General features: G+C 44.8%; 1 protein-coding gene across 1 annotated transcript in view; it reads left to right on the top strand.

Moving 5' to 3' along the window:
• spns2 (spinster homolog 2 (Drosophila)) overlaps positions 1-22,119 on the top strand; it is a 56,500-nt gene extending 34,381 nt beyond the window's left edge. Inside the window, 10 exon segments of the mRNA XM_034550415.1 lie at positions 4,023-4,162; positions 4,970-5,122; positions 5,410-5,603; positions 7,846-7,910; positions 8,552-8,650; positions 11,991-12,045; positions 12,048-12,088; positions 12,090-12,154; positions 14,547-14,593; positions 19,104-22,119. Of these exon segments, the coding sequence (XP_034406306.1) occupies positions 4,023-4,162; positions 4,970-5,122; positions 5,410-5,603; positions 7,846-7,910; positions 8,552-8,650; positions 11,991-12,045; positions 12,048-12,088; positions 12,090-12,154; positions 14,547-14,589 (855 nt within the window). The 3' untranslated portion in view covers positions 14,590-14,593; positions 19,104-22,119.
• The last annotated feature ends 1,182 nt before the right edge of the window (positions 22,120-23,301 follow it).

Below are 23,301 nucleotides of genomic sequence, written 5' to 3' on the forward strand. Positions count from 1 at the left end.
AGCATTGTGTCTTTTACAGTGTAGGAACCTAATGAAATACAAAGGTTTCATTCTTTAGGGAGAGGTTGGCCCTCTCCCTAAAGAAACAAACATTTTGGCCCTGCACAGGACGCGGTATTAAATGCATGTTCTGGGTGCAGTCAGGGGTTCTAGCTGTACTGTGGATTGTGATTGGACAACCAAATGTGTCACTACGTCACAACAAACAAGTAAAAGAGCCGCAGAACAATAACCACCAGCTTGCTATTGCATCTTTTTTTTAAACAAAAGAGAACAATGAAAAATGCCTGGAATGAAAATGATCCTGTGATAACAATTTGAGGAAAATATGTTGTTTAGACAAAGCAAAAACAATCTGGAAGAAATGATGTGTACCAGAGAAGGCCCCGAGCCTCTGTGTGGGGCGATTCGACCGAGCACAAAGACGCACTTGTTCCTACGCACTGGCTCGCAAAATGCCCCAAAGGTGCTCCAAAAGCATTAAGCTGGGACCCCTTTTAATTAAAAGGCTGATTTCAGTTCTCAAGAGAAATTTATCTGGAGAAATTTGCTAAGATTTCCCACCTCGACAGGGTTTCGCTTCAACAAAGCTAACATTCCTGACTGGACAATTCTTTGCAGTAGCATACTTACAGCGTACTTAGGAGCAAACACAGGTGTTAAATCAGGAGAATAAACCACTTTTTTTACTGGGACTGCAACGGGTATACTCGAGACAAAACGTAGAGAAGCCAACAGCTCAATAAGGCATACCAGCAGCAATGGAGAGGACCAATGAAAGGTCTAACAGGACTCCCCAGGAGCCACTGACTTCAGGGTCAGCTTATAAAACCCTCTAACAAATTATGACCCGACTCTTTTTATGAACCGACCGACATTTTAAAGGAAGACATTAAACGTCCTCTCAGCATGTGGTGGTGGAGAAGATTCCTGGATGTGACAACTCGCTGGATTTGAGGAAACAGGAACACAAAGAGCGGGGCACTTTGTCCCACAGCAGTCACAATGACATTCCAATAAAACAATCTCAAAGCCAATTAATCACCAGTGTGGCGTGCAGAGGAAAAACAAATACCGAGACATGAAACGGGTTCTGTGGAGCGGTATCCTGCTTTAAGGAAAAAAATACTGCAGCGCTTCCGTTTGTTTTTGCCCAACGTGTTCCAGCTACCTTCCTTGTTTATCCTAAAAAATGATAAAGAACAGGGGAACAGGGGGGATGCATGGAAATGAGGAGCAGAGGAGGGCAGTAGCTAATTTGTTTGATTGCCTACCCTCCATACATACAGGAAGGGTCTAATGTGCACAGTGGGAGTCAAAGTCAAGGTCACAGACTAATGAGGAGGGGTCTTGAGTGCAAAACTTGTGAGAAATAGAAGTAATATTTATTTTTCCTTGAGTCGAGCTCTGTATCTTCCATCAAGCTGCCTCTGACTGAAAGTACATTTATAAGATTCTGATGTAGATGTCAATCTAATTAAGTTGCTCCCCACAAGCAGAAGACGATTGGACAGAAGACACACTATAGGAAAGGAACTCATCAGTGTAATCCTCAACTGAGCCACATCATACTCAGAATTACACCCTCAAAGAAAGACTTAAGCCTACACTCAGACATATGCACATTTTACAGCCCTAAACTCAGCATAAATGGCTTTTATAAGCTACCAAATATAATATGATTAATTTCCTGACAGATGAAATTGGTTTTGCTTTTGTGAGCAATATGTATTACTCAAACAAATCCTCTCCCACACATCCCATCCTGCCTTTTGTCTCTGTCTCCCCCACACAGAAGCACACACACACACACACACACACACACACACACACGCTACCTCATAACCCATAAAAGATGATAGTGAACATAATAGCAGATGGGCAATTATGAGGTTTTCACCTTGGTGCAAAAAGCCCCTTTAGAGTCTTATATGCTTATACACAAACACACAAACACACATTAAAAAACCCACAAACGTGGTGCCAACAGTGAGCAGAGGGAATGTTCTCAGCTCCAGGGGGCTTGTATAGGATGTCAGGCAAACCCAGGGGCTGTCCATTCAGATTGTAAAAGTAACCCACTCCAGGGTAAGTACACCTCGCTGGAGGTTCGGAAGGAGCTACGTTTTGGGTGCAATAACCATAAACACGACAACACAAGAATGCAGTCTGCCGATGAACAGCAAAACAAATGCAACATTTACATGGATATGAAAAATTACTTTAAACCAGAGAAAATTGCCCTTTTTATAAAGCTTGGAGTCTGATGAGTCAGAGTGCTCTCTCTCAAGTACATTGTGTGTTCGAGTTGGTCCCAGTCCAAGAAACTGGAACAATCCTACCACAAAGTAGATAGTTCATCTGGCTGTTTCAGTGGCAACTCAGATCCAGGTTCTTGGAGATGCAGCTTGGGGGTGAGGGGGCATCTACTGGACTCGTTGGGGTCTTCTTTCCTGGATCTCCTCTCTCCTGCGTTTACAAACAGGCTTATAGTCTCTGTTCTGCTTTCCTTCACTGATCATAGATGGTTCCCTTGTGTTGCACAACATCACGCTAGCTCGTAACAACAGCAAACTAAGCCCTGATGCAATTAATTTAAACACTTGGAAATTATTTTAAACTCTCTTGTTCAAATTGTCAAATGAAATTCGAATTATTTTGTAGTGACAAAATATGCTTCGCAAATATTGACACAATGCTGATATCGGACATGAAAATCAAATATGTGTGTCAGCAATAAAACACATCTTGCACTTTAGACATTAAATATACAAACGTTACTCTCAGTGAAGCCAACATTTATTTTTCTGTAGAAACACATTACCTGTTTCACCTATTGAGTAAAAACAATGATTTTGACAAATACTCTAAGGTAATCAAATCTCTTATTTCTAGCTACAAGCAGATTAAGTGATAAGAACTCCACATGGGAAGAAGTTCACGTTTATATTCTGCTGAATATTACAAAGAAACATACATTTTAAACACCAAATACAGTTCCCTTCAGACACTTGTTATTCACAAACCACTGTTAAAACGCTACAATAGTCTTTTTACATTGAAATGACTATTTGGCTAACACAACACAGAACTAACGTTAGCTTAATGAGGCACGTGAAGATGAAGCCAATTAAGATGAAACCGCCACTTCTGGTGGTCTCGTGCTGCGGGGCCGTTGTTCACGATTAAAACTCGACTCCAGGAACCGTCTGGACTTAGACTTAGACTTAGACTTAGACTTAGACTTACCGTTTAGCAACTTCTGAGAAGCTCAATGCTGTCACACGGAGCAGCAACGTGACAGAGAGCAACCCTCTGTCCTCTTTCTCATCCTCGCGCTCGCAAACTGCGCTACGTGAACTTCCGGTTCATGACTTTCATTTCTGTTTGCATTAAAGTGGAAATGTAAAACAATATATGCAAAGTGTTACGTCATCAGGAGTAGGCTCTTTAGAAAACGTATCACACAATGTAAATACATGTATAACCTCATAAAAGACAACACATAAATAAATAAATACATAAATAAATGTGCATAAATAAATTAATAGAATTGCTAGAGGTTGTTCCAAGGTGTCACGAATGTTCAGAAGTAGTTTTGCAGTACAGTGCTAGTTCTCATAATGGATACAAAAAAAGTGTCCCTAAATTAAATAAAATAATAAAAAAAGTATTCAACAGACACAGGAGCTTTGTTGTCCTCTATTATGATACCAGTATTTATATAATTTCCGGTAAGGGGGAAGAGAAAAGATATTTGATTATAGCCAGTCATACATTTCACACCTGAAAGTATTATAATCTGGTTAAGGAAAGTGCACTGCAAATACTTACTTTCAGTAAGAAATGGAAATGGATGAAACAGTTCAAACCTTTATTATTTTAACCTTTAATCTTTGATCTCACTGCTCTTTTCCCTGCATCTGCATCATGTCGCCCCCTAAATTACACTCGTACTACATGTCAGTGTGGTGATGTGTTAACCTGGTCCGAGGCCTCATCGTTCTCTCTTCCCCCGGTAGGTGTCCCCGGTTTTAGGGATCACAGCGGGGACCCTGATCCTGCTCTTCGTGCCCGAGCCGAAGAGAGGCATCGCTGACCAGATGGGACGCATCAAGACCCGCACCTCCTGGCTCTGTGACATGAAGGCGCTCGCCAAGAAGTAAGGCCTCGCATCGGCTTCAGAGAACACACCAATTATTTGGGGATATTGACCCATTTACCTGATCAGTGATTAGTATAGACCCCTCCCCCCACCCCCCAAAACAAAGTTATACATTTTTGCCCAGCTGATCACTAAGAGTCATGCGCGCTAACATCACCTTTGGCTGTAGGAAATTGTAATGAGCATTTTATTGACCAAACTATTGACTAAGAAAATAACAGATTAACAGATGATGAAAACGATCCCAGAGCCCTAGATGCAAACACTGCCACTTATTTGCTTGCATTTAGCCTATAATAGCCATTATAGACATGGGAGTGTTGAGACCAGACACAGTGAACGCTGCTTAACTGTGAGCCCTGCATTCATGACACTGTAGATCCTTGTTAGTATATGACCTGTGGATTATAATACATGTTATAAACTCTATAGAGCTCCTCTGATGCAGGTTTATGGGATCTATTTTAGTAGCCACATATTCCTCCCCCACACAGTGAGACTTTTAGCTGTACACAGTCTTCCACATTCACAACTAATGGAAAGTGTTGAATAGGGTTATTTTAGGGTTTATGGCTTCCACATAAAACTGTCAACCTTAAAACTGCACATAATTTCACTTTACCATTTAACCCTTTACATTCTCACCTCCGAGAAAATCGCAAATTCCTGTCCCATTCCTTCATTATGAGTGTTTTTTGTGACATTGTGTGACAGAAAACAGAAGCTTGTTTCCGCGTGCCTTTTCTTAAGCCGAGATAATCACCTGTCTGGTTTGGCGCTCGCGTGTGCTTCTTCCGGATTTAGTCGGAGCTACGTGTTCTCCTCGCTGGCATCCTCGGCGGTGTCTTTTGCCACGGGTGCGTTCGGCATGTGGATTCCTCTGTACCTGGCCAGAGCCCAGGTGGTGCAGAAGACGGGAGAGGACTGCACGAAAGAGGTCTGCAGCAGCACAGACAGGTGAGAGGTTAATGACTACACACAGAGTGCGGGCCTTGAAGTCACAGGTGTAATCTGAAACCATGTAAAAGAGGCATACAAGCACACTTTGTGCTGAAAGCTGCATCTGAAATACTGAAGAGCTGCAACAGTTCAGTCCAGTTCATCCATTTATATTGGAAAGTTGCACCTTTTTTCTAATAACCCAGTGCTTCTACTGAACCAAATCTTCATTTGGGTGGTTGCATGGACTGAAAACATTGCATGATGTGTGAATTAACCTGTCTCGTCTGTGCTCTCCTGTCCAGCCTAATCTTCGGGGCGATCACCTGTGTGACGGGCCTGTTGGGCGTGGTCATCGGGTTGGCCACCACGCGCCTGTGCCGCCAGAAGACGGAGCGCGCCGACCCCCTCGTGTGCGCGGTCAGCATGCTGGGCTCGGCCATCTTCATCTGCCTCATCTTCGTGGTGGCCAAGAAGAGCATCGTAGGAGCCTATGTAAGAGTCGCTCGCTGTCAACTCTTTTGGTTGTCTATTGTGTCTCCGGGCAGAGAAAGTTTAATTCGAACAGTGGAGGGAAGTTATTTCCCTAGAATCAAACGGGTCCTCAATTGACAGATGTCCTTCACACAAAGAGCGATTAGCATGTTCATTAGGATTTGCCTCAGGGTGGGAGAATGAAAGTGAAAAGTCTGATAACCAACCTCAACAAGAGGAGGGCTTAGTAGAGGGCTTATTGTTTGAGTCAGGAATAAAGCAGTAAAAAGGACACTTGTCCCTTTCAGACCCGAAGCACTGAGTGGGTGTTGCTCCTCATAATTAACCACCGTAATTGCGGTTAGATTGAGATGGCCTCAGGGACAGCTGCAGGTAGCCGAGGCTCATAACCTCGTCTTGCCAAAAGTTAAGAGTCTCAGGCAAATAGCCAGAGAGCTTGTGACTAATTGCGTCGTGATGCAGGAAATGGATTGCACTTCACAATCACTGCCCTGAAACAATGCACTCTGGGCTGTTGGGCTCACCCAGCGCACATTTCTCAATCCTATCAAAGACAAAAGAATAGGAACTGACTCTCAACAACTGGGGCGGTAATACGCCGGAAAAGCGGAAAAAGATAGGAAATGTTTCCCCCTGCGTGTAAAGAACATAACAAGCTGAATGCTGTATCCTAAATGTGTGACCCTGGCATGTTTGACCTCTTGGCTTTTTCTTTTTCTTTTACAGTAGTCTGAGGTGTGTTTAAGTACGTGAGCTTGTTGTATGCTCAGGATTGGACAATGACTGCTTTAAAAAAAAACACAGCAAAAACACACTCCAAATTAACAGAGAATTATTAAATTAACATTGCTAAATAATAACCTTATTAATTATGTGTGCCATGCTCCATATACTGTATTGATTGTACCTGGTTTTCAGCAGCTGCTAAGCAGAGTAGTGACTAAGTGATACATAATTACACTCATAACTGATAATTTTGATTTAATGAATTCAAATGTATATGAAACTCCTGCGAGGTCAGAGGGGCCCATTTATTAGGTGTTTGACAGAGGCACGACTCAGCCAATTAAACCCCAGGTGCAGAAGTGTCGCATATTAATTACATGATTACAGAGTCCGTCCCACTTGATTTAGACAAACACTGTGACAGAGAGGGGCTTTTGCACACCAGGTTTATACATTAGTATCGTGTCGGCAAATGCTGAAGATGTGGTCCGCCGATGCTCTCAAGGAGGAATAAAGTGTGTTCTATGAAGACGTACAGCAGCACAACAGGCCGTTGGCACTAAACATGTGACTTCCCGGCTTCTCCCACTACTCTACTGTACAGTATGAAATCGCCGTGCAGTACAGCCAGTTGTAAGTGATCAGCTCAGGTTTCATGGCGAAGCGCTGACAGATGTGGTCGTGTTATAAGGCGTGACGCGGCCCGCAGCGATTGACCCCTCGCAGCTGTTGTCCCGTCAACACATCTGAGGAAAACGCTGGGCTTCTCTTTTCTCCGAGCTAACATGTCGGTCCACGGTGTCTGGTTCGCAGCCCTCGGGACAGACATCTCCTCTGTCAGACTCCCTCTGTGGCTCTCTGTGCTGTACTGTAGGTCTGGCACGCCAAGCAGAAGGGTTATCCCCCGGCAGGAAAACACACAACAACCGGCCGTGTTGAACCGCGCCAGACAAAACAGACTAATACAGACACACGAGATTCCACTGCCAACCAAATCCCTCTGGTCTGTCAAGAAAGTGGCCAAATAGCATCACCAGCTGGGTACTGGCCCGCGTGCATATAGTACGATGTATACCAAGTGATTGCTATTTAAAGTTTGCGTTCTCTCTTCCACCCTTTCAGAAGTGGGACCTAGATTAAAATCCTGCAGCTGGATCTAAAGTGTTAAACCGTTTTTCACATTGAATATACAAGCTTTGTACGAGAATAAACAATCCTTATCGTCCTGTGCTGTTTTTTTCCAGCTCGTAGGCGAAAAAATACTCAGCTCAGTGAGACCAAAATGAAGGCCTGCGCCTCCACGTATAATTGGGCCGCAGCATAATGACATGTTTTTAAACCACAGCAACCGGAACCTTTTATTCAGCGCAGGGTTCCCACACCCAGTTAGCGGCATGAGCAGCCTCCTCTTCTGGCTCCATGTCAGGTTACCCGTCCTTTGTGCAGAGGAAATTGGACGAGCTTAATTAGCGCCACTAATGGACGTTTCTCTCTCTCTCTGCTTTATTTATGTAGGTTTGGCATCTTCATCGGAGAGACGCTGCTTTTCCTGAACTGGGCCATAACTGCAGACATTTTATGGTAAGTACGGGGAACCTATACTTATCCACTGGGTCACTGAGAAATTCCTGCAACAAACGTCGGTCGTCCGACGCGGGTTTTGTGAGACGTGTGAGTGGAATACAGTTTTGGGTGGGGCTGATCATTACTGTCTACTGAGATTGATTCATGCACTGCCCATGGGAACAATGGAGAAGGGGGTGCTGTTGTCTGATATATGTTTTGGTGGGTTTGTAGAGACATATATAGGCCATTACTGAAGCTGGTGCTGCGACTGACAGGTCCTCCTCGGGTGTTCTGGAGGTGGGCTCAGTCATACAGAATTGACTGCAAGAGTCCGTTTTAAAACACGGCTGAGTGAATCTTTCTACCTCTGCGTCTTCGTCCTCCCACACGATCTTGTGCATTGTAATGTGTCCGGCTGTAGCTCATGGGGGAAGAGTGGTCATCCTATTACCACAAGGGTACCCGGATTCGATTCCCCGCTCTCCCCATAGTTGCATGTCAAAGTGTCCTTCAGCAAGTCACTGAACCCCCAGTTTTTCCCCGGGTGCTTCACTGCAGCCCACAGCTCCTTAATAACTAAGGATGGGTCAAATGCAGAGAAGAATTTCACCACTGGGATCAATAAAAGTCTAAATTTCTTTCTTTTCTCTCTGTGTGCAGTTTGTCGTAATCCCACAAGGAGAGCAAACGGCGGTCGCCTTTCAGAGCTTCACCTCTCATCTGCTGGGTGACGCAGGAAGTCCGTACCTGATAGGCCTGGTAAGACTCCTCCAGATAACATTTTAAATGTCCCCCGCACACCAGATACAGGTTTCAGCTCTTGATTTGAAGTGGGCCAGTGCAAAGTGAGGTACAAGAGCAGCTTTCAGCACACACGACTCAGGAGAGCTGGTGAACAGGGTTGTGATTTTCCCCACTGCTCTTCAGGCTGTCAGTGGCGTATTCTAGTGAATCTCATGGTTCCCAGGAGGGGGCCGGTTCACTGTATTTGATTGGTCGGGAAGGTGAAAGAGCCGTTCTGACTGGTAGGCCTCTCAAGGTCAGAGTCACTCAAACCCCAACAGCCCCCCATCATCACCCAAACTGCATACATACATCCGAATACAAGCATTCAATGGAGCGTAAAACAGGATCCACCTCAGACTGTCGGGCAGCATTCTTCTCATTCCCAATAGAGAATGAACACGTCGGAAGTTAAATAGTAACTCCATGGAGGTGCACATTCTGTATGCCTTATTTGAACATACAGGAAGAAAGGACAAATAGACACAAAGACGGGCTGCGTCTCAATCTTCACATCGTATTTCATTTATTTATGATGAACTTTGTGAATTGCTGGGAGAGAAAAGACCCGCCATGTGTTTTACATTGTGTTTTATTGCTGTGCCCCAGGCTCACGGCCCGGGTCATGTTCACAAAGGCAAAGTGGAAGTCTTTGATTAGTGAATCAAACTGATCCCTGAGTTCCTGACTGGCTGGCAGCACACGCAGCTGTCTGTCCGAGCTGCATTCAAGTGTCCTGTTTTTTCCTTTTCTTCTGCTCCTTAAATGGAAATGTGACTGTGCTACTGTTGTCAAAAGCCGGATAAAAGGAGCAGTAAGTTATCTCCAAGTACTGACAAGCTCTTCAGAACACTAAACAAAACTGGTATTAAAAAAATACAAAGATCCACATTCTGGGAAACAGAATCCGGCTCAGAGACCGGCGCTGGTATTGTTTCCTGCAGATCAAATGAAACCCAAGTGTCATCTTCTATTGACACGGTTAAGAGATGCACTACTTTGAAGTACTGTGTGACTCTCGTCTGAATGAATTTAATTCCACTGATGTAAAACATTTCCACCACTCCTGCAAGGATTAACCGATTATAATTGACAGTAATTCTGATAACAAATAAAGCGTTTCAGATGTTAATCAAACAAAAAAACAATCTTCTCAAATGTGAGGGCTTGCTTGTTTCGTATGACAGTTTCAGGTCCGAACAGAGACTCGACAGCAGACACGCCAGGCGCTTGTTCCAGGAAAGCCAAACACAGCAAACACATCCAAAACAAGGGAGTAAGGCAAAAGACTGACAATTGTTGTAGTCGGATGAGCAACACATCGTAGAACAAAGACAATCTGGCAGCGGAAAAGGAAAACAAAAGCAGTATATAAATGGGGTAGGGTGATTATTTAAAGTAGAGTGAGTATTGATTGCAGGTGAGGGAAGGAACTGAAAGAGATGTTAAAATGTCAAAATAAATGAGGACGAAAACCAAAGACAAAATGAAAACATAAGCTGAGGACAGGCCGGAATATCAACTAATTAATTAAAAAAAAACAATGTAAAGATATCACTTTGGGCTCTCTGAACATTTGATCACTATTTTCTGACATTTCATAGACTAAACAAAGAAAAGATGATTGATGATTAAAATAATAAGTTCCACCTTCAGCTTCAACCTTACAACTTCATATAAAGGGAGGCTACACAATACAATTGCTCTGTCTAATATTCCATAGAAGTTGCATAGGTCAGAATAATGCAACACACACACACACGCACACACACACCACACACTGCCAGCCAGACGTGGCCCCAGAGTTCTCTCTCCGGCCTCCGGGGTCACGACTCTCCTCTGACTGACACACTGAATGTCCGGGGCCCTCAGCGGTTCGTGATCTGAGGTTTAGCACTCGAGTGCGACGGCCCTCGTCGGTGACGCGCACTGAGCGCGAGCAGATATACAGTCGCCCCTGCAGACTGGCACAAATCCTGTGAATGAGCACGAGTGGAGAATGTCAAGAAAAAACGTCCGGTTGTTATTGCTAGGCAACCACAGGAGAAAGTAAGGGGAGTGAGTCAGTCCTTTTAGTTCACAATTGGGTTTTCAGATGCGCACCAACCAGCCCAGCAGATGATGCGCTCAGCTCTACAAACCAACGCGGTGTTCCCAGTGCAAATATTTGTGTCCAAATGCCACACGACTACCACTACCACTTCCTGTTGTGCAAAAACATCTTACATCCTGAGATCCAGCCAAGATCCCTCTCCATCAGCACGTAGACCGAAGTAGTTGTCACATTAGCATCCCCGAGAAACACATAATGGACTCCTCCTATACTGCAATGAGCACAACATTGCCGCAGGCAGAGTGGGTGGCAGAGGAACGCCAGGAACAATCTCTCAGCAATCTCCCAAGAAATGCCTTCGAGCTCGATAATTAGACATGCAGCGGTTCACTATGGTATTTTAGCCGTGCACCGTTGCCAGGCAATTTACTGTACCTGAGGAAATAGCTCTGCGCTGGCCACACACACACACACACACACCAGCTGGACGTACTCCCATTTCCTCTCTTTTCTCCGATCACTCCTCGTGATGCGTGCACGCACACACACACACAACCACATACTGTGCACACACGACCACTCCCACTGACATCCTCCCGTCAGCACTTCTCCAGCTCTCTCTCTCTCTCGCTCTCTCTCTCTCTCTCTCTCTCTCTCTCTCTCTCTCTGTAGAGCATCTCATTCTGCTGACGCTAACATGCAGTCAACGTGCTTTGGCCGGCGTGACCTATGGCCGCTTAGACTCTCACACACTCACTCACACACGCACAAGAAGCTCTTGTTCCTGTTGCGCATACATACACATAATCGGCTAAAAGCTACCATCGGCGGCCTCCTCCCTATCACGATTGTCGGCACGGTGATCTGCTTGAGAGAGAGTTGCCTCGTGAGTGACGCTGGGAGGCAGAAACAGCCCCCTTCACACCCACCATTCTCCAGCTGTTGTTTTCCCTCAAGCCTTTGACAGCAATATGCGCTATCAGCTATGAAATTCTGCCTCGCTTCAAACAAAAACAGGGCGTCTTACATCATGTCACTTTTGCCTGTCGCTGTGATGAAACTCGCTCTGCACGTTGAGTCAGTCAGCCAGCATCGCGGCGTGTGTCAGATTCTGAAGGGATATTTTGAAGAACCTTCGGTGGATGATTAGGTTGATTAAAATCTCTCCTCTCTCTCTCTCTCTCTCTGTGTGTGTTTATGTGTGGTGGGTTTTGGTGATGGTGTGTGTGTGTCTGTTTGTCGTTGTGTGTATTTGTGGTGCAGATCTCCGACGCCCTTCAGCAGAGCTACGCAACGTCAGCGCTGTGGCGGTTCCTCAGTCTGGCTATGCCCTCATGCTCTGTCCCTTCATCATTGTCCTGGGGGGGCATGTTTTTCCTGGCCACGGCGCTGTTTTTCCTGGATGACAGGGAGAAGGCCGAGAAACAGTAAGTGACTCAGACATTGTTGAATGACTCGTCATTATTTAATTTGCTGTTCATTCTTTAAATATTTAAGACAGACGCTCGAGATGTCCTCCGCTGAGTTTCTGACTAAGAGCTCCACAAATCCAAAACGCACCACTTCGGTGCACGAGGCTGGGAAGAAGCAATAATATTGGTGTTATTCTGAGTGCCATAAGAGGTTGGAGGTTTGACTGGACAATGCTGTAGTCTTATCCAGTGGTGGGGCTTTGACGCGTGTCGGGGACAATCTGCCCAGTGATGCCAACAATGGTGCCAACCCTGCACGACTCAGAAAGGCCCCAGAGTCAATACAAAGTCCCAGTCAGCTAAAAGTGCTCCAGAGCTGACACAAGCGGTTCTAGCCATCAATTTGTTTAAGTGTGCTTACTTAGACTTTTACCAGCTACCGCCCCTCTTTTTCATGCGTTCATATTTTTCTCCTTCCAACACCAAACACGCGAACCCCAGAGGGGCACGGCATAGCTGGCCATGGCCTTAAAAGGCTAAAGCAAACACACTCATCCTCTATCAGACGGTGAGACATGACTTCTTGTTTCTTTCGACTATTTTTTCCTACTTTTTATCACATTGACTTACTCCCCTGGTGCCAGCGCCCTCAGAAATGACTTCCTTCCTGTTGAAGATGAGGGACATTTTTAAACAGGATGGCAGACTGATGCCTGACGTCCGTCTGCAGCCGCCTTGTCTTCACCCTGTGGAGTAGTCCGCTTGTTGTTCCCACGCCAAAAACTCTTTTGTAGAAAAGAGATTGTTGTACAACTTAAGCAGAATAAGCCCAGTTGTAATCATGTCCTGTAGATGACAAGTAAAAATATGTGAAAGAAATGTGGAGACTGAGCTTCAAGTTTCAGTGGACTTACTGCATTTGATAATCCCGGGGGTCAAGCACCATCTAAGCCGTTAATAATTGCCTCTGTGTAATGTTGATAGTTTTAAAGGGGTTTCTGCAAAGGCATCACTAAGCCCTGCTGTGGCTTCTGTTGGACCTGATCCAGGAAATAAATGTGGAACAATGACTAAAAGAAAAGTCACACTCTTGCCGTCCGTCGTGCCAGTAATAGATAGTAGTGTGTGGTCCAGTATGAGGTTTAAGATATCTCACCACATTATTGCACAGTGTGGGCAGAAGAAGTTCACTCAAACTACATCTAACCACAACCCCTTGACTTTCACACAACGAGCTGTAGGGCAAAGCTAATAGAGCAACAGATGGAGTGAAACTTTCTCCGATACAACACAGACACACTTGGAGGCATTGGACGCTTGTTTCGATATGTACTTTTTCACAAATACAATCTTTAACATAGATGTGTGGAAGCTGGTTTTGGAGTTGTTTCACACTTTTACTAAATAGAGTATCCAAAACTTTTGGGTACACAAAAGTCCCCCTCTATTTAATGAACTCAAATCATTAAGACATTACTAAAGGGTCAAGAGTTTGTCCAATGAGCAAACAAGTCAGCAGCACTGTCATTGATACACAGTAATAAATAGAAAGTCTGCAGTTATAAATGGTAATAACTCATCAGAAAGTGCATCATGTATTTAGCACATGTGTACATCAGAATAGTCCTTGTTCACTTCCAGCTTAGCTTGCTTGCCTCACCGACTGATGGGTTAATCATGCACCAGCTTGTCAGATTACATCAAGGTGTATAAATATGTATGTATACAGTATATATATTCATACCGTCGCATACCTCACATGGTAAACTAAAGGCCTCTCCAGAACTGTACAGATTTGCACTAAGCCTCCCAATGGAGAATAAACTCAAACTTGAACAGCAGCAGCTCTTATGTAACAAGCTGCGAACAGCACCTCAGGGACCAAGAAAGATGACAACATCCACAACTTTGTCAAACTAGACTTTTTTCACAACTGTAATATTTATAGATTCCATTCACGCTATAAAGCCCCCGATTTATAAATCCCCCCCCTCTCTTTAGAGCGTTTTGCAGCTTTTTTTCCTCCTCCTTTGAGTCGGTCCTCAGATATTCAGGACTATTTATAAAAAGTGCGGAGCCGAACAAGTAGCTCACTGGAGCGCGCCTTTCTATTTCCAGCCTTAAAGAGTGCTTTATTATTGAGGTTGTTAGCTTTTTTTGGGCTGCGGGGTTGCCATTAATAGCTCTAGTTCAGTGCCTCCCCCCCCCCCCCACACACACACACACACATCTACCCAGTCCACATTTACACTTAGTGATGTGTGCGAAGACAGTACGCATGTGATGGCCGTACTGTTGGGAAACGTGGGATGGGTTAGAAGAATAGCTGATGAATGTGGTTTGAGACGGTCCTGTCTGAAGGTGTTTGTGCATCCCTGATTCCTAAAAGCCGTTCCTCTCTCCCCAGGTTGAGCCAGATGACACGACCACCCTCCACAGTCAAGGTATGACCAGGTAAATTACCTTTTCTCCCAAAGATGCTTTTACACAGTGCTTTTCACCTCAGCGGTTTAAGTGGCTGCTGACAAAGCGACGGTCTCGGAACATCAGCATTTATAGGGCTCTCTTCTCATTACCTGGGAAGCATCATGTAGAGACTCCTCTCATTAGGAGGAACAGAAAAACAACATTCAGGACTTAAAAGGCACTTTGACCCGAGGCTATCCGAAGCTTAATAACAGTGTAAACGCTGGAGGGGACACATGATGATGATACACATACTATTGATCTATAATCCATTTCCCATTGTGCTCAGGGAGTGTCCAGGCACTCTTGGAGTGCTGGTTATTTGACCAACTATCTGGCCTCTTATCAATACCTGAGCTGCCTTCCCTCCTTCCTGTCTTTATCAGACTCACACACGCAGTGCAAAACCCCTCTAATTATTAACGGAGCAAAGAAAAAGGACACAATAATTGGCAGCACACCAGCCAACTTTGCACTGCGGGACAATGGGGAGCGACTGTATTTGCCGGTAAAGAATAACAAGATTAAACTCTGACTCACTGATTAGAAGGACAAGGAATCTGTTGTGACTTATTTGTAAAGGGTATCATGTTTAGCCAAAAGGTCAAGGTTTTACCCCTTCCTAATCATTCCTTATGTAACCTTATCTGGGTTTATTTGTCCTCTAAACATTCCTACTATATGTACTTCAAGAGCAAAGGAAATAGGTCATGGATGTGTGTACTGCTGGGTTTATTGTCCCCCCCCCCCCCCCCACCACACACACACACACACACACACACACTCCCACACCTAATAATGCTCCTCGTGCAGGCTGAGATGTAGAAGGTCAGAAAAAGAGTGATGACTGTATGACAAACTACTGACTTTTTTTCAAAAGCTTTCCTGAAAAGAAAACAGATCCTTAGTTTATTTCATGGTTTGCAAGTTTTAAAATATGCCAACCAAGATGTGATCCAAAACTCGCTGAGAAGAGCTTATGATGAAATTGCACCAACTTGTGAGAAGGGGGGGAGTCGATGTGTGAAGGGCTTTCTTACAGAATGGTTCCAGTTCAGTTGGGGAAGCCGTGTGATCTGCCAGTTGAACTCTTTGCAGTATTTGAAGGCAACAGTCGATTTGATGGGAAAAAACGATCAAAAGTGCAAATTCCTGCAGGCGGATGACGGGATAATCCCATGAACTACAAGAACCCTTCATACCTCTGCTGCCTTTATTATTAAACCTTCATTAACATATTTCATAAAAACAAAATAGCTAAATTCACTTAAAGTTAGCATTAAACAATGCCTTAAACATATTTAAACATAAAAGCGCAGATAACAGAACAGAACGATGGTTGTCTTAATGTAAATAATCTGGGAAAGATTGATGGTAATATCTTTTAGTTTAAATGTTTGACCCTCCTCACCGTTGGCCTCCTGGTGGTCTGTCATAAGTCAGTGAAGTCACGTCTCCTTTGAGCATCGGCCGATGAAAAGCGTTGCATTCCAGGTTCAAGGGCTTCATCGTGTCGTCGTGCAGCGCTGTATTGTATTACGATGGAATGCAAATACTAAAAAGTACTCTGTGGGTAATAATTCAGAGCGTAGGCGTTAACTGTTGTGAGAAGGTTTTGTGGGGAATTTAATTCAATGTCTCGTATGAATTTTACATGTTGCGCATCTGCAGTCGGACACATTTCAAATCTGCGGCGTGTCCTTGAATGTGCCAGCAGAGAGGCTGCTCCTGAGGCTGCATCACCCCATAACGCCTTGTGATAGTGTGATAGATTGCCCATCACAAGCAACTGTAAAGGCTCCCCGAGTAGCATTGTGCATTGATGAAAGGGAAGCAATGGCTGTCTTGAAAGCAGGAAATCAATCTGAAAAAAAAAAAAAAAGTTTGTGGCATGCTTTAGAAAAATGTATGAAGAAAAATGGAGGATACGCGGTTTGCAAATTAGGGGGCTACAATATGTCAAACTAAAGCTGTAAGGTCTTTTACTCCGAGTCCTTGCCATTGACCGGGTGGCATTAGCATGCACACGGGTGACGTGACAGGTTCCCACATGGCTGCCACACATATCAGGTTTCAGTGGACGCTCTCAGCCTGAGGGTTTCATCCGTCCTCTGTCCTGTCACACACAGCAGCTCAAGCATTTTCTCCCCGCTGTCAAACGGGAGCTAATTATAGCGAACAGCGACATCCAGCTGCATGAGGTCAGAGTCGAATGTACCTGCGAGCTGATCTTTTCAATTCTGAAGTGAACCACTGCGATGATTGATTTTCAACAAATCTGTTGTGGAAGGATAATCCAATCAGTGTCAGCCACCCTTCCCTCCCTCGGGTCTGACTCGCAGATCAATACAGTTCACAGTTCATCCGCTCTCCGACGACAAGTGTCGGGTCTTCAACGCTGCTCCGGGAAACAAATAGGACAGAGAGACGGCGGGGGAGCTGCCGGCGTGAGGCGCCACTGTGGTGATATTCAGATTGTAGTAAAGGTCTGACAAGGAGTGGAAGTGAAGGAGAGGAATTTAGAGGAGGAGAGAAAATGACACAAAATGAGAGGAGCAGTGATCGACTAAGCTGTTGGACATCGCCAGCTATTAATCACCGGTGATGCAATCCCAGACGGAGATCAGATACACTGAGATCCAATTAACTTCCTCTGCCGACCAGATTGACCCCACGGCGCGTGATAACCTGGAGGACATTGCGGGTGGGGGTGAGGGGGGGCTGTCGAAAGAGCGCCGTGAGATCTGACAGCGGAGCTTAGCGCTCATTTATTCAGTAACCACAATCTACATGCTACTGGGGAAGGAAACTCACATCGCGAAGCCCAACTGATTTGGTCACCGCTGTCCAAACTTTAACCGTTATAAGTGTTTACACAGCTGCAGGCGCATACTTTCCTTCTTCACACTCTTATCATTCAACCAAAACTCTGAGTGCTCAGTCAGCAGAATGGGCAGTGAACACAGACCACACACACATATTCACACACACGGTGTACAGCAGGCTCTGACCTGTTTAGCTTATTCAGAAAGGCCTGCGACTTTCTTCTTTCATAATACAATGAAAACGTGAAAGAGAGAACCCCGATCGGTGCTCTCTGTCTCCAGGAATCTTTTGTTTCGTGTACGAAACCGTCCTCGAACGAGAAGCCAATCAGATCCCGCGTGACTCGCATCGTCGCCGCCAAAACCCACGACACGTTTACCCGCTTGCCAGACCGCTCAGACCTCCCCCCGTTGCTCGGGAAGCCAACAGTTCCAAGCGCAGTACTCTGCAAGGAGGCGGGCCAATCTCGCGCATATCAAAGCATCTCGCAGCTTTAATCATCTCAACGTCGCGCTGGCATTTGAGCATCTTCATTTCCAGTTTGGCTCACGAACAATTCACAGTTCACGGCGACGACTGACACCTCCTGTTTATGACGCGTGTCTGCATGTACATATGCAATAGTATATGTCTATGTCTGCACACTGTGGATCCCTGGGTGTGTGTTTGGGAATGCGAGACAGTAGCTAGGGGACATCGCTCCTCCGAGCTCCCTACACTAATCCTCTTGTAGCAGCAGTAGTAGTTTGAGTACTGGAGCATCCAGGCCACCGTACATGACAAACAGCCATCTCTCTCATGCAATCTGAAGACATCACAGGCGTTTAATGGTTCAATCGCCGAATAGTAGTTTTCCCCTCAGGCGCCATACTTTTCCTCATATGTGTTTTGTTTATGTGCATTTCAGCGAGAGACCTTGCGGAAAAAGATACGGGCAATTGAGCACAATGCAAGTGAACAGAGGCAAATAATCCAGTGTGAAATATTGTACTTTTACTCCACTACATTTACTTGACTCCTGAAGTTACACCACTATTTATTTTGATTATTAATATCTTACATTGTATTTATACTTTTACTTGATCTCCCTGGCATACTGTAACAATATAACTTTAACATTTAACATATTTAAGTCTCCCTTAATTGCTCAGTCACAGTGTTTTTGACATATTTGATACAATGCAATGAAAAGCCTTTTTACATCAAGCAAACCTTTACAGACATTAATATTTTGGATATGTTTAGTAACATATTGGATATACACAAAGACATAATCACATCAACATCGAATGGTCAAGCCCCAAAATGGAGAGTTTCTGTGTGTTACTGGTGGTTTATGGCTTGCTGTTGTATAGACTAGGGGGGGGGGGGGGGGGGGGGGGGGGGGGGGGGGGGGGGGGGGGGGGGGGGGGGGGGGGGGGGGGGGGGGGGGGGGGGGGGGGGGGGGGGGGGGGGTTATGTGTTGGTATGCTGTGTGCAGGAAAACATTGAGGTCACAGGCTGGTCCTGGTGTGCAGGCGTTACCAGGAAGGTCCTAACAGATGGCCCAGGAGCTTTCGACCTCAACATTAATTACATGAGAGTGTCCTGTGGTGAGGCCAGAATCTAACCGCACTATTTCCTCCTCTCTCTCTCTCTCTCTCTCCTCTCTCTCTGTCTCTCTCTCTTGCAGGTGACAACAACATGAAGAGGCCACCCGAAAGAGCAGCCAAACTCTATGAGGATGACAAATTGGAGATAAAAAGCGAGGCCAGCTGATCCACTCCTCGAAAGCCACGTTCCACGTTCTCGTCACCGCCGCCCACGCCACAATCCTCCTCCTCCTCCTCCTCCTCCTCCTCCTCCTCCTCCTCTTCCTCCTGCTCTTGGCTCCTGCTGCTCGTCCTCTCTACACACTCATGGAGGCTGCTCAGAACTGAAACGAGGGAGCGTCTTGCCCCTCCTTGAGACGCCTCTAAATCACAGGTCGCTGAGAGCACAGCGGTGAGCTGATGCCGGCCGGCTGACAGCTGGTGTCCTCCTCGCCTCTGTCAGCGAGGATCCACTGAACCGTCCAGGGAGGACGTGGGGTGGGGTGGGGGGGGCGGCTCACAATCCCCCATCACCCCTCCAACTCCTGATGCCATACTACTGAATGCTGACCATGAACCTGCCCTGTCTGTCTGCTTGTTTGTCCATCTGTCTGTCTGTTACATTGGCTGTTAATCTGCACCAAGTGCCATAGCGTCATTACATTCCTTCCTACTTTGCACTGACCAACCAACAACAACCCTCATGACTTCTGATCACTGACTATGTCTACATGCACACCGTAATCGACTAAAACCCGATCACTCTGCACATCTTAGCCTCGGCATCAACACCAGACTTAAACACACTGTTCACACACAGTTCACAGCATTCTCACAATCGTTCAAAGTTCAGCTGTGCATGTAAACATAGCCGTCAAAAGCCAAAAAGTGTTACCGTCAGTGAATCAGCCTTAAAAATTGGAGCTTTACCCATCAAACAGCTGTTTCCTTTGACCCCGGCGTGTGTGTTTTTTTTATTTTGAGCTGTTAGCACTTACATCGGCGTAGACACAGTGCCAGAGAACGTGGCAGAGATTTCTGCACATTATTTTTCGTGAACTTTCTTTTCTTTTGCGTGATGTTGGATTTGAAACTGGAGGTCACTGCCTATGATTGTTTCAGAAGGACGATGATGCAATCTGGGCGATTTAAAGCAGACACTGGACTATATGTTTTTTTTTAAAATAATTTATAATGTAAATGCTTTTCCCAAAACTAAATGAAAGGCTTCTCTTCTGACTTTTAAGGAGTAGCGCCGATGTTTTTTGTGTACACGAGAAGCAATACAAAGAAGCGACCTTTCTGATCCACGCTGCCTTTATCAGTGAGCAGCTCTCTCCAGAGGGATTAGCTCTCTGATGGTTGGTTTTGAATTTCCGGACACGCGGCCCACACAAAGACTGTGTAGGCCGGTTACAATACTGCGCATTGTGGAGAGAGACCGGTCCCCCTTGTAATTGTACATATCCCATTCCACCATTAGGAGAAAGAACCTTTGAGGAGAGCAGGGGCCGCGGTCATCACTCCATTAATGAGGGAAAGCAAAATTCCAGACAGGAACAGGAAATCCTTCCGCCCCAGGTTAGACTGACGGCGAGCTCTTATCGCTGATAACACAGGAATCTCACCCCCATCCTCTTTGAAACCAGACCAGAAGGTCCTCAGATCCCTCTGCAGGGGTCTCCTTTAATACAGCCGCCACAAGACATAGAAGTACACAAAGGGAAAATGTGTTTTTATTAGATTTCCTCATATGCTTTAATTCGTGTTTGTAAATCATGCAACTGTAATGCAAAAAAAGGTTGAAATAGCATCCGCTATAGCTAGTCGCTTGTAAAGAGTTAGGTAAAAGCGCCATTAGAAGCATTAGAAGCGTGTATCACACCTGGTGGATACACTTTTACTAAAAACCTTGAAGCCACTAATGGCGTCAAAGGTTTGAAAACTGATGCGTAAAGTGAAAAAAAAGGATTCTCAGACCTCCAAGAAAACACAGAAAGGAGGAGGAGGATGGAATGACCTTAGCGGAGGAACGAAAGGGAAACGTCGAGGGTGGGTTCTCGTAGCGTCGATGTGCGAGCGTGACTCACCGGCTGTGTGCGGGGTGCTGTAGCTTCACTCCAACTGCGTGGAGCTCTCTGAATGTGAGGCGTTTACACACCTACATCTTCTTAATGGACTAAGCTTCTTACCTTCCTTTTGTTGATTTTCTTTTTCTTAATGTTACCAAATGAGTTTTCATTTTTAATAACTACAATAGATATATATATAGATATAGAGAGGAGAGAGAGAGAGAGAGTTATAAAGCTATATACACGCAGCAACTTTATATATTGTAAATGATAGCTTGGATGCAATGGATTTATTTGTTTGTTATCATAATGAAGAATAATCTATAAAGGGAAGTTTAAGGTTTGAGTATACTACATGTTGTTGTATGTTGTTGGGTTTAGAAAATGCCTGTTTGTTTCATCCTTTTGTATCTTGATGAAACTACACAATACCTTCTCACATCACTGAGTTTATTATGACTGTGATCATGACTGGACCTCTCTCACATATGACACACACAAAAGGAACTGCGATGTGATGGATTTTACGGCTCTAATGTTTAGGGTGCAAACATTTTTTTTTTTTGCATCCATTTTGTAGCTCTTGTAAATGCTTTTTTGTTCCCTTCTTTTTTTTTGTCAACTGATCAAACCATTTTGCACACTTAAAGTTCCGGGACTGATTTGAACCGCAGCCCGGCATCGACTCCACGGCCTTCCGCCTCAGAGGTCCTGTCACGCATGTGGTCACCTGCCATGAGGAGGGACGCTGGCTCTGGTCAGATGGGTCACGAATAGAGTTTTTCACTTTGCCAAATTTAGTTGATCTAGGAGAAATCCTTGAGGAGTATCAGTCCGTATCGAGTAATTCTACGTTGTTAATCACTGACGTGATTGTGCTGAGAAATGTGCTACTTCTTGTCGTACAAGAATTCTGTATAAAGAAACCTATTTCTGATATTGAGCAGAAAACAGAGGTTATTTTTTATGTTTAGAGCGCGTCAATACAAGAGAAGTGTCGAGAAATCAAAAGAATATTGTTCTAGAACTGAACTGTGACGCTCCCATCGGGGGGGGGGGGGGGTGGGGTGAGGGGGGGGGGGGGGGGGGGGGGGGTGATAGAAAATGTACATGTCTGTAAATCAAATAAACCTATTTAATCACTTCATACCACCCGCGTTGTCTCTGTCTGTTCTTGCACACCCTGATGAATCATAGACTAGATAGATTATATGATATAATGCACCACATGCTCTACATGGATCATTGTCAGAGAACATATCATATATTATAGTTCCCGTCCATGTGTTGTATTCTGCAATACAACAGTTCCACTGGTTTCCACTGGTTTTTCCAAACTATTAGTTTGAGATTCATGCGTACATTGAGTTTGGTGGTGAGCAGCAACAATCTGCAATCATATTACAATGGACATGATTGTAGCTCTGAATGTGCTTGTTTAAATGGTTTCTGCTGTCATGAGAGAATACCCTTACCCTCTAATGGATTAATAGCTAGATTTGATCAAGAGCTATTATGAAGCGTCAAGCAACAACAAAGGAAGATCAGGATGGTGGCGAGACAGAGAAAAGAGAGACTGGTGCACCAAGCTTAATGGTTTTCCACCTGAGGGAAAGAGTCGTTGTTTTACTTGTTACCTTGATAAACAAAAGAAGCACACAAAGGACCAGACACATTTAAAGCCTGGCATCATATCCACACCATCAACAAGCCCCTCTTCTCCCCTCAGACCCTTGTCTCCCCTTTCTCTCCACTAAGTAACCACTCTCTTTATATAATTAAAAGCACAAGTAGTTCATATAACTGGTGTCATGTAAGCCTGCCTTCCTTTAAAACACTGTAATGTGAATAATTAGTCAAATTAACTCATTTAATCCAAAGGCAAAACTCTGGAGATTGATATGAAATGCATTTTTAAAGAGGCTGATAATGTCCTTCTCTTTTTGTGCGAACCCCTCCTTGTCCTCTGCTGTTTTTTCTCCTCTTTCCCCTTTTCAAATGAACTAATCTTAAACTAATCTGTCATTTACCTGGTGTCTCCACGTCCGTTTTTCATGAACTAGCTGTGGTTTGTGACGCTCTCACTTACTTACTTCACGGTCACATAAAGCATTTAGATCTATGACAATATTTACTTTGGGGGAAGGTTTGGCTCAGTCGATTCTTGCAGTTTGTGGAATAATTCACGCTAATTGTCCAATTTGGATGAACACCCCAACGTTAAATA

Source organism: Cyclopterus lumpus, chromosome 14 (assembly GCF_009769545.1).
Source record: "Cyclopterus lumpus isolate fCycLum1 chromosome 14, fCycLum1.pri, whole genome shotgun sequence".
Classification (NCBI taxonomy): domain Eukaryota; kingdom Metazoa; phylum Chordata; class Actinopteri; order Perciformes; family Cyclopteridae; genus Cyclopterus; species Cyclopterus lumpus.